This window comes from Malaya genurostris, chromosome 1, assembly GCF_030247185.1.
Source record: "Malaya genurostris strain Urasoe2022 chromosome 1, Malgen_1.1, whole genome shotgun sequence".
In the NCBI taxonomy this organism is placed as follows: Eukaryota; Metazoa; Arthropoda; class Insecta; order Diptera; family Culicidae; genus Malaya; species Malaya genurostris.
The window spans coordinates 88977861-88993464 of NC_080570.1; the positions used below are offsets into that span (position 1 = coordinate 88977861).

General features: G+C 37.9%; 1 protein-coding gene across 1 annotated transcript in view; it reads right to left on the bottom strand.

Moving 5' to 3' along the window:
- LOC131426682 (E3 ubiquitin-protein ligase UBR1-like) overlaps positions 1-15604 on the bottom strand; it is a 77896-nt gene that overhangs the window by 16813 nt on the left and 45479 nt on the right. Inside the window, exon 8 of the mRNA XM_058589580.1 lies at positions 14406-15574. Coding sequence (XP_058445563.1) covers positions 14406-15574 — 1169 coding nt within the window. The remainder of the gene's footprint in view (positions 1-14405; positions 15575-15604) is intronic.

Sequence of the window (15604 nt, forward strand, 5' to 3'; positions counted from 1 at the left end):
AAAAAAAGGACTATTGTTATCAGGAATAAGAGTAAATTGACCTCTTATGAACCGTCGAGGAGCTTTCAAACCTTTCCGATCCGGTTCGGTTTCGGTACTAATGTTTACAAATTGCAATGACGCCAAACTAATTGATCAGGTGTGGATACACTCTCAAATCAGGAAAGGTTTGAATGTACCTAAATTTCTCTAACTTTGAGACAGATGTCACTTTCAAACTAAAAGTGTGAGATGTGTGTTTCTGAAAGAGAACGGTTCACGTGGATCATTTCATACAATCACTCCTAGTATTTCTTTACGAAATACACGTAGTTCTTGTTCCCTGGAAGCGTGCTCAACTCTAGAGAGCCCAAAACCTAAATTGCTCAAAAGCTCAAAATAAAAATAAAATAAATTGACAGTGCAGTGTGCCTTAGTGCATATATCGTTAAATAAAAAAAAGATCACAGAATTTTAGGCAATTTTAAGACCAAGGAAAAAGACCCTAGAATGTCCCAAGAAAATGAAGTAAAATAGGTATTTTATGTAATTACCTAACTTTTGGTAAGTTACGCTATGATAAAAGAAAAAGGTAAATGCACTACTATTTTTACTATAAATTTTATTATTATTATTATTATTATTATTATTATTATTATTATTATTATTATTATTATTATTATTATTATTATTATTATTATTATTATTATTATTATTATTATTATTATTATTATTATTATTATTATTATTATTATTATTATTATTATTATTATTATTATTATTATTATTATTATTATTATTATTATTCCTTTATTCTTGATAATCTATCAGCTTAAGGTATTAACAGGTCTCTCCGGCCCAGTAACAAAACAATGCAATGGGGAAAAGGAAACGTAACGTAACACCGACAAAGATAGAAACAATTAGATTAGATTAGAATGGATAATGTTAGTAGACCAAACTTATCTACACTTATTTAGGAACTTTAATATAATAATCGTAAATACCGCTTCAGACATAAAAACTATAAAAATATTGGAATGAATCTTCGTCGAAACCCTGAACGTTTCTGGTCCTTCGTTAACTCAAAAAGGAGAGAGGCTGGCCTTCCGCACTCTATGTACTTAACCGATGAAACGACCCGCAACGAAAAGAAAAAGTGCGATTTATTTGCCCATCATTTCAAACAAACATTCAACGAAAGTTCTGCTACACTGACGCAAATAGACGAAGCAGTTACAGATGTGCCTCGTGATATTTTTAATTTCAATATTCCGCTTGTAACCGAACAAATGTTTAGAGTCGCATTGAACAAATTGAAGTTGTCGTTCGCTGCTGGACCGGACGGTATTCCCTCATCTGTGCTGAAGCGTTGTTCAGGTGATAAACGCAATGTCTCCAATTATCAAGGAATAACGTCTTTGTGTGCTTGCTCAAAGCTGTTCGAAATTATTGTGAACGATTCCCTCTTTGCCAGCTGTAGGAACTACATAGATAACGAGCAGCATGGGTTCTATCCGAAACGTTCGGTGTCATCTAATTTCATGTTGTTCACTTCGAAATGTGTGCAGAGAATGGAAGGCGGATGGCAAATCGACGCAGCGTATATGGTATCTCAAAGCAGCATTTGACCGAGTGGATCATGGAATTCTTCTATCAAAATTGCAACGACTGGGAATCTCATCGATGAGCGTGGAATGGTTCACATCCTACCTAACAAACCGTTCTGTCAGTGTAAAAATTGGCTCCTCGACTTCAGAAGTTTTCTCAAACCTGTCCGGAGTTCCGCAAGGCAGTAATCTTGGTCCGCTGTTGTTTTCGATTTTCATGAACGATTTTTTGCTACTGTTACCACCGGAATGCAGACTCTTCTATGCCGATGACACAAAAATCTTTAAAGTTGTCAAATGTCTCCTGGATTGCATTGAGTTACAGGAAATGATACAAACGTACGTTGAATGGTGCTCGAAAAACTATTTATGTTTAAGTATCGAGAAATGCTGTATATCTCCTTCCATCTTAAAACTGATCCTGTCAAATTCGATTATTTCATTGCGGGAAGATCCATGACACGAGTGGAGAATATAAAGGATATTGGTGTCATTCTGGATCAAAAAATGACTTTTAGATTTCATTATGACGAAATTTTAGCCAAAGCCAATCGTCAATTCGGTTTCATCATGAAGATTGCCTCAGAGTTTCGGGATCCGTTGTGTTTGAGATCTTTGTATTGCTCACTTGTACGCTCTATACTTGAGTCAAACGCTGTGGTATGGTGTCCTTACCATGCTCTCTGGAATACTAGGATTGAAGCTGTTCAACGAAAATTTGTGCGATACGCTCTGTGCCTGCTACCGTGGCGTGACCCCATGAATTTACCGCCCTATACCGATCGATGTCGTATATTAAATCTTGAGCTATTGGAAACACGACGAATCATTGCTCAAGCTACATTTGCTGCTAAACTGCTTTTGGGGAATATTGACAGCCCACCTCTGCTAATGCGGTTAAATCTCTACGCACCGGAAAGATCACTTTGCCAACGCAACATTCTGCTCCTGGAATCAAGGATTACGGCTTATGGACAGCACGAACCTTTTCGCTCAGTCTGTACGATATTCAACGAGTTTTTCCAGTATTTCGATTTTAATATGTCGTCCCGTGTGTTTCATCAACGTCTACTTGACCTTTTTCATATTGTGTATCGTGATAATTAATTTTAGTGCACTTAGTTCATTAATTTTTATTCATTAAGACAAACTATGTCAGATGAATCATAAGAAACAAATAAACAAATATAGGAAAGCAGGGCCAAGACCGAAGCGGATACAATGCGAAATTTTCCAAAGTTTCATCGACGAGGACATTTAAGACACAGAAGCAGTTGGTAGGATGACAAAATACCAATACGATACAGACGCACGACTCAATGATTGACTGGTTACAGGGTGAAGCACACACTTCCTGTCCAAGTGACAAACTCTCTGGTGACTTTGCAATAGAAGATATTCGTATCTTTCGTTGCAAATTGATAACCGTAAAGGAATCTGTCGCTTGGGTTACATGCTGCGGAGAAAACCTATCAATGATGGGTTTCCTCCTTCGTTACTAGTGTTCATTTGGGCACCATAGCCTAGTTCGTCTGGTATGGAAAGTTCGGAGCGTTGTAACCACCCCCCTCGGCAAGAGTAGCCCATAAAGGAAAAAAAATAGAAAAAAAAACATATACAAAATAATATATGAAAATAAACATATTGTTTTAAGAATTCAACGCAAACTGAACATCCAAGTGTATAAAAAACATTGAATATGATAAAAATATGGAAAATATACCACAAAGAGAAAAATATCAGCGACATATGTAAGATGAAAGTCAAATGAATCAATTCTAACACGACGATTCTAGATGTGTTCTTGGGAGAAAGCTGTGTTACCACAAAGAAATGGCGAAATCATGTTTTTTTTCTTTTCTCCGTGAGAATGCATCGCATTTGTGTTAAAAATATATAAAACTGATGATTTTCCGACACGTTAAAAGACAATATATAATCCCTCATGTGAAAAATGCACGCTGGCAACTCCAAACGATTGGTAACTTGCCTTTGAGTTTGCCAAAAGAAAAACCGTTACTATTGCCATAAAGTATTGAAATAGTAACGCGATTGGAAAAGAAACGGTCAGCGCACAAAATAATTTTCTAACTCGTCCAGAGAAAAATGTTTTGGGAATTTACGTTTGTTTCCATGCACATATTTAGAGCATGAAATTGAAGGGAAAGTTACATTAGAAAACTAAGCGATTTGTAAATATACAATCCTGGTCAATGAAAATCAAATGAATCTCAATGTAATTTTACATCATTTGTAAATCGATAGCACGGTTTCAAATCAGATTGTCGTTTAAACTGATGTCTATTTCATATTACTATCGATTTACACGTCGTGTAAGTTTCTAAACAATGCACCCAATAGATACGTAATGATCACGAGCAAGATGGTGACCACTCTAGGGTGTACGTAGGAGAAGAAATCTCTAACTAGGCAGTGCGCACAGGAAAAAGCAAATGCGGTACTCTTAACGATACTGAAAAATGAGTACAACCAAACTTATAAATAGCACAAGTTCCCAATGGCTACTTGGGAGAATCTTGACCAACTATGGAATGCTTTAAGCGCAATACACACACACACACACAAAGGAAGAAACGCAAAGCCAAGTATGAGTCTGCAAAACTCCAGGAATACGACGGTCCAATGAACATGGATCCAAGATTTCAGACTCCGAAACCGGATAGAATAACGAAAATGACCCAAAGGAGGGGTGAGAATAAAATAATAATAATAATAAATCTTCAGCAGGGAGATAATGTTAATAAGGAAACGGGCACCGATTCAATTCCGGAAAAAAAGTTTCAACAAATCGACGCATACGAAAAATATAAACCACGCGATCTCCATACAGTAATCGCAACCAAGTAAAGTGTCTACAATGGCGCAGAAGAAAAAAAACATACGACGTGCGCTTTTCTTGCCGACACACGCGGAAACAAACTAAATGAGGTAATGTATGGGGCGCACAGTATAAGGAGGTTATAGAAAACAAATGTTACACGAAAAGTACAGGCTAAATTCAATTTAGAAGCACCTATGAAGCGACTACCACGATACATGACATTCATGAGATACGACGTTAATATTGGAAAACACATTGACGTGCGACAATAGAGCCATGAAATATGCATGCAAGATGAATGCGTGCGGCCGGCGAAAACGCATTTCAAACTTTTAAAGATTATTAGTATGATTAATTTCTCTCGTGCTATAATCTTACGTAAATTACTTTATTAATAAAACCAAGAGATTTCACGTTGGGAATGTGTCTACCTGTATACATTCCAGTATCATGACGGACAACGGGGTATTAGGAGGAAACACCGGAAGTTACGATGGCAACCTCATGTTACAGAAGCTGGGTATAACGCGAGTAATAAGCGGATCATATGATGTTAGGGTGAGTGTAGATTTGGAAGAATTACTAACAAATATGAACAGAACTAGACAGGGGTATAGGTTCTGGAGGAGTACTGCAAAGCTGCACCGGGGACGATAGAGCCTAGCCGGTGCAGTGAGTTAATCAAAATGCTAGAGGAAGACAGCAAAGAAATATATGACCTCGGAAAAATTTTAAGGAGATCGCCGAGAGGAAGGAAACAAGCAGCGAATGCCTCGCAACTATGGTTTTGAAGGATCAGCAAGGATCTGTGGGGCCCGCGCACTCAGGGTAAATAATACAATGTGGTTCGGGTATATGTGGCGTCACGACCAACAGAAATCAATGTAACACAAACTAGTGGCGAAGGAATTGAGAGAAAAGTGATATTAGGAGTAGAAACTATGGAATTGAAATACGGCACGATGCTAAAAACAAGCGAGGTAGTCATCAGACACCAGGCTAAAGAAGAAGCCGAGGAGGTAATACCTTATGATAAAAAAAGAACCGGAATTTTCATTTTAAAATTCCCGCGCTTGTCCAATCGGTAAACTTTTATTCTCTCAACGTTACTTTTATACACATTCTGTCAAATTTTGACGCATATCGTACGATTAGTTTTTTTTTTTCATAAATACGTTTATTTCATAGGCAATATACATAAGTTTTTCTTCGCCGTGGCATCTACAATACATAGTACTTTAAACCTAATACATTTCGAATATCCTATTAGTATGTTGGTACGATACTCCACGCATGTCCAAACAACATGGTCAATATCGCGGTAACCTTCGCCACAAGCACAATGATTAGTCTCGGAAAGTCCAATTCGAAGGAGATGTGCATCTAACGTGTAGTGATTGGACATGAGTCTGGACATCACACGAATGAAATCTCTACTCACATCCAATCCCCTGAACCATGCCTTTGTCGATAATTTAGGAATAATTGAGTGCATCCACCGACCCAGATCATCTTTATCCCAAGAAGCTTGCCAGCTGGCAAGTGTTCTTTGGCGAGACGCGCTATAGAATTCATTGAAAGCAATTGGTCTCTCATAAATTTCACCCTCAATAGCACCACGTTTGGCTAAAATATCGGCTCTTTCATTGCCTGGAATGGAGCAATGAGCCGGGACCCAAACTATTGTGATTTGATAATTATTATTCAATATGACGTTCAGGCACTGTTTTATTTTGCCCAAGAAAAAAGGTTCATTTTTGCCAGCAGCCTTTGAGCGAATGGCTTCAATTGCACTCAGACTATCTGTGAAAAGAAAATAATGGTTTGGAGATAATGTGACGATTACACTCAAACTATATTGAACTGCTGCTAACTCTGCTATATAAACAGATGCAGGTTCTTGAAGCCTAAAGGAGACCGAAACATTATTGTTGAACATACCAAACCCTGTCGCTTCTTCAATTCGCGATCCGTCCGTGTAAAACATTTTCTCAGAGTCGATATGCCTGAACTTACTTGTAAATATTTTTGGGATTTCCAACGAGCGTAGGTGTTCCGGAATTCCACGCACTTCGCGCTGCATGGATGTGTCGAAAAATAAAGTTGAGTCAGGGACATTTAGGAGGCTGACACGGATAGGAATATATCTTGAAGGGTTGATTTCCTGTGACATATGGTTAAAATATACAGTCATGAATCTTGTTTGAGATTGAAGCTCAACTAGCCTTTTGAAGTTATTAATAACTAGGGGATTCAGTACCTCGCATCTTATTAGTAGTCGCGACGAAAGCTCCCAAAAACGATCCTTCAATGGAAGAACTCCCGCCAGAACTTCAAGACTCATTGTATGTGTCGAATGCATGCAGCCTAAAGCAATTCGCAAACAACGATATTGAATTCGCTCTAATTTGATAATATGAGAGTTTGCAGCGGAACGAAAGCAAACGCATCCATATTCCATCACTGAAAGTATCGTTGTCTGATACAATTTTATTAGATCTTCCGGATGAGCACCCCACCAAGATCCGGTTATTGTTCGAAGAAAATTTACTCTTTGTTGGCATTTTGTTATCAGAAACCTAATGTGTCCTCCCCACGTGCATTTGGAATCAAACCACACCCCGAGGTATTTGAAAGTCAAAACCTGTTGGATCATTCTTCCCATCATATGAAGCTGAAGCTGCGCGGGATCATGCTTTCTTGAAAAGACGACCAGCTCTGTTTTCTCCGCAGAGAATTCGATACCCAGATGGACAGCCCAAACGGACAAGTTATCTAAGGTATCTTGCAATGGTTTTTGCAGATCAATAGCTTTGGGTCCAGTAACTGAAACTACGCCATCATCTGCCAATTGTCTTAGTGTACATGGGGATACTAGACAGCTGTCAATGTCATTCACGTAAAAATTATAGAGGAGCGGACTGAGGCAAGAGCCTTGCGGTAGACCCATGTAGCTAATTCTGAATGTTACCAAATCGCCATGTGAAAAATGCAAGCGTTTCTCTGACAAAAGGTTGTGCAAATAATTATTTATAACCGGTGGAAGTCCATGTTGGTGAAGCTTGTCTGAAAGAACATCAATGGAAACTGAATCAAATGCTCCTTTAATGTCTAAAAATACAGATGCCATTTGTTGCTTTTGAGCGAAGGCAATTTGGATGTCAGACGAAAGTAATGCAAGGCAATCATTCGTCCCTTTATTTCTACGGAAGCCAAACTGAGTATCTGACAACAAACCGTTCGTCTCGACCCAAGTGTCGAGACGTCGTAGAATAATTTTTTCGAACAATTTTCTGATGCAGGACAACATCGCGATGGGTCTATATGAGTTGTGATTGGAAGCTGGTTTCCCCGGCTTTTGAATGGCGATAACTTTCACTTGCCTCCAGTCAGGTGGAACAATATTTTGCTCAAGAAGCTTGTTGAACAATTCCAACAAACGTCTTTTTGCGAGGTCGGGCAGATTCTTCACCAAGTTTAATTTAATTCTGTCCAACCCAGGAGCGTTATTGTTACAAGACATTAGTGCTATGGAAAATTCCATCATTGAAAAGGGGCTATCAATGGAACCATTATTTGAAAAAGATTCCCTAATAATGCTATGCGTAGGAACAGAATCTGGACAAACTTTCCTCGCAAAATCAAATATCCATCGGTTCGAGTATTCCTCACTCTCATTTCCTACGTTACGATTCCTCATTCGTCTGGCCGTATTCCAAAGAGTGCTCATTGAGGTTTCTCTTGACAAACCTTCGACAAAATGTCTCCAATAGCTACATTTCTTGGCCCGAAGTATGCTCTTGTACTTGGTTTCTAAAGTCAAGAATTTTTCAAAATTCTGAGGAGTTCCTCCTCCTCGTTTTAAAAACGTCTTGAAGGCATTTTGTTTCGCGTGCTTAGCATCTGAGCACTCTTTGTCCCACCAAGGGTTTGGAGGCCTTCTGTTAGACGATGGACCAAGAAATCGTTTGGTTTGGGCTTGTTCTGCGGCCTCCAGAATCGAACAAACGAGGAAGTCATATTCTTCAAGTGGGGGGAGCTCTTCCATTGAAGTTAAGGCACTATTACTTTGGTATTTAATCCAGTCAATATTTTTTGTCAAATCATATGGAATATTAACTGAATTAGCAATGCCTTTGTTACTGCTAATTGAGATGATGATTGGTAAATGATCGCTACCGTGTAAATCAGGAAATACTTTCCAGGTGCAATCTAGTCGAATTGAAGTTGAGCAAAGAGATAAAACTAATGCACTTGGACGTGCAGGAGGTCTTGGGATCCGTGTCATGCTACCCATATTTAGTACCGTCATGCTAAAATTGTCGCAAATATTATATATTAAGGATGATCTGCTATCATTGTAAACGGAACCCCACATCATTCCGTGCGAATTGAAATCTCCTAAAATCAAACGTGGAGCAGGAAGGGCTTCGACAATTTCATTAAGCTGTCGTTGTCCAACTTGAGCTCTTGGAGGAATATATACTGAAGCAATGCAAATGTCCTTTCCTTTAATGTTTATTTGACAAGCAACAACTTCTATACTAGAAGTCGAAGGAATATTTAATCTATAAAAGGAATAACATTTCTTAATTCCTAAAAGCACTCCACCATACGGAGAGTCTCTATCGAGACGTATAATGTTAAAGTCATTAAAATTTAAAGCTATATTTGATGTAAGCCATGTTTCGCACAAAGCAAATACATCACATTTTTTACTATGCAACAAAACTTTAAATGAATCTAGTTTTGGCATGATGCTTCGACAATTCCACTGCAGAACAGTGATTGAATCATTTGCGGCGGATGATAAATTATCCATCAAATGATACAAAACCTGAAAGAACTGGCCATTGAGCTGATAACTGTTTCAAAAAAGTTCTAGCTATTGGAAGGAATGCCGTTATGATAGTCTTTAGAGGTTCAGAAATATTGAATGCTGCGAAAACCCATTCTACAATTTCCGAAAACTTGAGTAATTCTGTTGGTGAATGTGAAACGGAGCCCACTGGATTATTGTCTTTTCTTGAGCTAGTTCCTGGATTGGTTTGTGAATTTGACAAACCAGGAGGCACAGTTTTTGGTTTTAAATTTGGCTTTTTAGCTTTAACACGGGGATCTTTTTTTGAAGATGTAATTTTAGGTGTCTTTTTAGGTATTTTGTGGTTTGTTAATCTCCTCTTAACAGACCCTTGAGGAGTGACAAACGAGGTATCTTCACTATTTCCGTCGGAGTCAGATTCCTCTGGCTCCATAAGATTTGAAAAACCGTTTTCGGTTTCCAAGGGGGAGACATGTATAACCGTTTTAAGCATTTCTGCATATGTGCGCTTAGACCGTGCTTTTAAAGAAAGCTTCATTTTGTCTTTACGCAACTTAAATGCAGCGCATACTGAAAGATCATCATGAGGTCTCTCTCCACAATAAACACATTTTTCAACATCTTTATCGCAAAGATTATCCTTATGAGGCCCTTGACATTTGATACATTTGGACTTATTACTACAGTAAGTAGCTGTATGCCCGAATTTTTTACAGTTCGTGCAATTCATAACATGCGGTACGAAAAGCCGAACAGGAAGACGAATTTTATCGATATAGACATGGCTAGGCAACGCAGATCCGGCAAATGTTACACGAAACGAATCTGAGGGACGATACGACTTTTTTCCATCGACAATAGATGCTGAGTACAATTGCTTGCACTCGAGTATCTTAACTCCCTCAAGCATGGAGTTTTTAAAACGACCAACTCCATTTTTAAGTAAATCATCGGCCGTCAGACTTGCTTCAGTCACAACACCGTCAATTTCCACCTCCTTCGATGGAATGTAAACTCGATATTCAACAGAAAATAATTTACAGGTTACAATTTCGTTCGCCTGTTTCAAGTCGTTGACAACAACTCGAATTTTATCTCTATTAACTTTACATATTTCTTTAACTTCAGAGAAATGTGATGTCAAATCCTTGGTAATTTGCTTCAAATTTAAAATCTTTTCTTTTTTTCGAAGATAGACTATCCATGGCCCAGTGGTACCCTGTGGATAATGTTTAGCCCTCGGAGTATTTAAACTCTTACTAGTATCCGGAATCGGATTCGGATGATCTTCCATGAGATCATCCATTACATTAAATTTTTTTGTAAATTAATAATACCAAAATAAAAACTTATGTTTAGTAAAATTTCAGATATAAGAAATAAAAAATAAATTAAATTAAATCTACCTTGTAGCTGATGTCTCAGTTCCTTTATCGTGAAGAACGACGTGAAGCTCTTCCAACGATTTCCAATTGGCAGTCTTCTGCTGTTTCCAATTGGCAGTCTTCTGTCGTTTACTGCTATCTCAGTTGCTCTGCCGTCGTTGTGAACACCACTGCACTTGCTGTGCTGCCTGTACCTGACCCCAGGTACAGTGCTTTTGCTCTTGGCGTCGATCAAATGCGATGCTTGCAGTGTAGCACCTCGCGATATATGCCGTCTCTTTTGATCCTACGCAGCGTACAAATTCTGGTACCTGGTAGATCAGCACTGGGTTGCTTTAGCACCTTTGTGCCTTTGCACCCCTTCGTCTTCGCACCTTTATGCGATGGCACCTCTGTGACTCGTCACTTCTATGCTCTCGCACCTCTGTGTTTCTACACCTCTGTGCGTATGAACGGGATGGCCTTCGTTGCTAGCTTTCCAGTCGGGAAACGCCCCGAATATTGCGTTTGCTATGGGCAGTTTAACTACCTGAAGCTTAGAATTGTCTCGGTAGCAGCCGTTAACTCACGAGCCAGTACAATCGAAACACAACCTCTTCGCTTGAATGGTTTTTACTGAATCGATTAGTTTTTGTTTGGCGTCTATATAAAGAAGTTGAAAAATTTTCGTGCGGCGATTTTTTTATGGATGAAAATTTAGAACAACGACTCGTCTTCGAAGCGCCATTCGGTCGATTGTTGTGCGGTTTCGACGTCATATTCGCACAATCGCTTCAAATGCGCAAATTATGAATAAATACACTTTCCACGTTAAGTTAACGTCATTTTTACATATCGGTTTAGAAATGTATATATGGATATATCGTAACACATGCGAAAAACATCAAAACAATTTGCAAGCATTTTCAACAAAACTGTCCTTTTAAGCTTTTTAATTGATTGTTTTGCTTTGGCACTTTTCATGGGCTTTTAGCTAATAAACTTGTTAATAAAACAAATTTCATTTTTGTTTTTTTTTTATGCTGTCCTTCAGCAATGATGGTGATAGATAAATAGAAACAAATTTTCTGATTTTAATAACTAAATAAGTTGTCAATGACAATTTCGTGTAGGATTGAAATATTGCTGGTTTGTGTCCAGGATATTCGCCAACTAAACACATTCTCTAAAATAAGAGTTTTTTTCAGCAAAGTAAATTCTCAATTTAAACTATCATTTATTGATTAACCTTATTTTTTGCTGGGGCACATAACCAATTTCACTATCTTTAAGTTTCGTCTTAGACTCGTCAGTGCAGAGCAGTTCAAATTGAACTGCTTACTGCAAACTTAAACAGTTCAATTTTAACTGCTAAGCAGACGTAAAGTTATTGCTATTTGCAACACACTTAGCACAGAAGTGGTGATAGATTTCCTGACGTGCCGAACGAAAAAACAAGTTTCGACTAATACTGGCCGATTCAGATGGTCATTCAGAGAGTGAATTTTAACTAATTTCATAGTTATTTTGGAAATTTTGTTGTTCAAATCAACTAATTCAAAAACAGTAATACGAATTAGGCGCAGAGCTAATTTCGGTCGTTCCATGCAGAATTAATCACAGTTAATTACAAACACTTTCTGTGGTTTACACTATTCACTTTTTTTTAGTGCAGTTTCTTTTTTTCTCTCTGACAGTTGACTTTACTACTTTTCATATGCCAAGTCACGGTATGCCAATTTACGTTTGGCGTGTCATCGTACTATTTATAGTTCGTATTTTAAAGACGACTATTGTATTAAAAGCTTAACAATTACCTACTTTTATTTTACTTGTTTCGAAATACGTCTGCGATGGCTTTGCAGCGTGCCCATGCAGAAAGCAATTGTATTACAGCCTTGCACAGTAAGCGTTGCCTGCTTAAGCGAATAATGACTCATGATGCGCACATGTGGCTGGTAGAATGTATAATAAGAGAAAGGTAATACACTTTATGTCTCAGTGAGAATTCACTTGGAAACAACTAGTTTAGGCTGTCGAGGATATGTTGTGTTGAATTGATGTGTCTTAGAAGGATAGAGCTCGTTATGTAACTGATGCTGCATGTGTATCAAAAATGTGCTCTTATAGATTGCAATTGAATTTTATCTGGATCTAAGCTCTTGTTTTTTAGTTACAGATATTTGAGTAGAGCCTAAAAATTTCAATTTAAGTCACAATACGAAAAAAATAGATTGCATCTTAGCAGGGTTTGGAATATTCATTCACCGGTGAATGAATGTATAGTTTCCATTGCATTGTGAACGAACAATTCCACCGCTCACAATGAGAATACCTTTCCAGCCAAAAAGAACCACACAAACAAAACGCTAGTGGAAGTAAATATATTCCACATATACACAGATGGTACAGTATGCTGGTATTAGAGTCTTCATGAAGCACAGAAGCCGTGAATATAACTTTCTCTCTCGTGATCTGAACGTCGTTCTTCTCATAAAATCATTCATTGCAAGCCAACTCACGGGGCTACAAAGTGATGAAGATTATATATTCAGTTTTCGCTAACAGACTGATGATTGGCTCTCCGAACGCGAACGGCTGTTAATGATGACTTTATGCCACGGAAACTTTTGTATGTCACTTATTTAATTCGTGTCAAGTTAATATAGGATAAGAATTCTTATTTATACTTAACTATCATAAACAGAAGTAGCAGAAGCGAAGGATTAGCGATAGCAATCTAGCGATTTCAGTAAATACTGCAAACAAACAAACGTTTTGTTTGCTAGCTGCTAGAGAGAAACTAGCTTCTGCACTCTTGTTACTTCTGTAAATCAAATTCCTGCTGAGTAGCGTTTAATTGGGTTTAATCGAAATAGTACATGATAGTTAATCAACCAGTAGGATAAAAAATAAATCTTTTAATCAGTATTCCATAATGAACACTTTTTCATTGTGTATTGCTATGAGCTGTGAGAGCTGTGAAAAACACTTGTCCCCATTACAGCGAAACCTTTATTCTAATAAACACTCTAGCGGTGGCAGTGCACACAAAGTGAATTCTGTATAAATAAATGGGAATCGCGTTCGGACCTCGAAGAAACATGCGACAGTTAAGAGCGAAAACTGAATATATAATCTTCATTACTTTTTAGCTTCGTGAATAGAGTTTGCTTGCAATGAACTATGGGGCTTGGGCCTTGTCTCTTACCGAGAGAAAAAGAAACAATAGTATGGGTGAATATTGTTTGCTCTCTTCCATTTTTGTGCATGGACAGCTATTCCAATAAAGCAACAAGGCTCACTCTTCCTCAAAAGCGACAGCGTTCATAAAGCAGGTATATTCATGAATATCATACGCCGTGAAGCATGCATACTCATCTTCACTGCTCCGTTCATCCTAACCCTGGTTCTTAGTGATTGATGACTGACCGCTAATAGTTAAATTGGTCTTCAATGTCCAGTTTTGTTTCAGAAGTAAAGGTTAGAATAGTCCCAAAAGAAACTAACATTGATTTCTTAGAGATGGCTAGCCTCTAATTAGACTTCATGTTCCGGAGCTTTGGATTGAATAGAAAATTCCCAATAGATTCTCAACACAAAATAGAGATAAATGAAATAAATGTGCTGAATTGCTTCGATTCATTTTTCTTAACGATTGGCGATTGACTAAAGCGTTACTGAGCTCATTATTAAGTTTTGAGAAATTTAGCGTAAGTAAATAGTAACATATATATTAACATATTACGTAATACAACTCATACAATAACTAAGTTAAAAATACATACCGAATAGATAACTCTCCGGACAATGGCTTTTCGGTGGCGCGTAATAACATCTCTAAAGATTCTATTGTGTAAGCGCACGACATCCAGGTTACAACGTATTCTTCAAAATGTTTCATTGTCGTTGGAAATGGTGCCACCTCGTGAACAGCTAAGCAGAATTTATCAATGTAATCTTCAATTATTTCGCTGACAAGTGGTTTTGTATGTTCGTTCATCGTTTCTGTATTCACATCAAAAGCCGAAGTGAATCTGTTCAACAATGTTGTTCTATAAACTAGTTGAACTTGCCTAATAGCGTCTTCAGAATCCGGATCTCGTTGTGCTTGCTTGCTGGAATATCTGAATGCTTTGACGAATTCCTCCATCATTTCAAACCAGTTTTTAAAATCTATTTCATCAGGTACTATTTTCAAAAAACTACTACTTTCGTTAAAACATCCAAGTGCTGGTAAAAGTGGTAACAAAGCGTTACTCAAACATCGACAGAGGGGACATAAAAATTCTCGTTTTTCAGTGTCGAAAAGCATTGGTGTCCGATTTCTGTATGGTCTACGATTTTCCTTAATCATTTCATTGCTGAAAAATTCTTCAAAACAGGTAGCATGCATGACATGCCCACATGTGCTTACATGTGGAGATGGATGAGTACTTGTTTCTAAATATTTCAATTGCCCGTGGTCATCCGTTTGCTGATATCGGGAAAGTACGCTCGACTTTTGTACGAATGCAGCATACACCATGCAAACGTCGTTCTTTGTGACGGGAGATTCCTCGGAACAGAGAATACATCTATAGCGCGCTTCCTCTGGTCGTTGTATTCTTCTATTTGAGCCTAAACATGCCAGCTTATTTGTTTCTTCGGATTGCCAATCCATGGTACATACATTTATTCTTTCCTCTTCGCTATTATCTTCAAAAAGTTCGGCGTTGGAGCTCATAAATTTTTTCTGTGCGCTCTGCATTTGGGCAAGAATTTGTGCACGTCTTTGAGCTGCCATTTTTGCTCGTTCTTCTTTTTCTAATCGCTCCAGTTCGGTATGATTTACAGAAGACGCCCGCTCTTGCTTGGACAGTGCGAAATCCTCATCCATATTTTGATTTTTCATTTTTAGCATGAGATGCTTATATTTTTGAATAACCCATAATAAAAGATCTCTTTGAGATTCAACCTTGAATGAAAAAAATAGCGTAGGAATTAT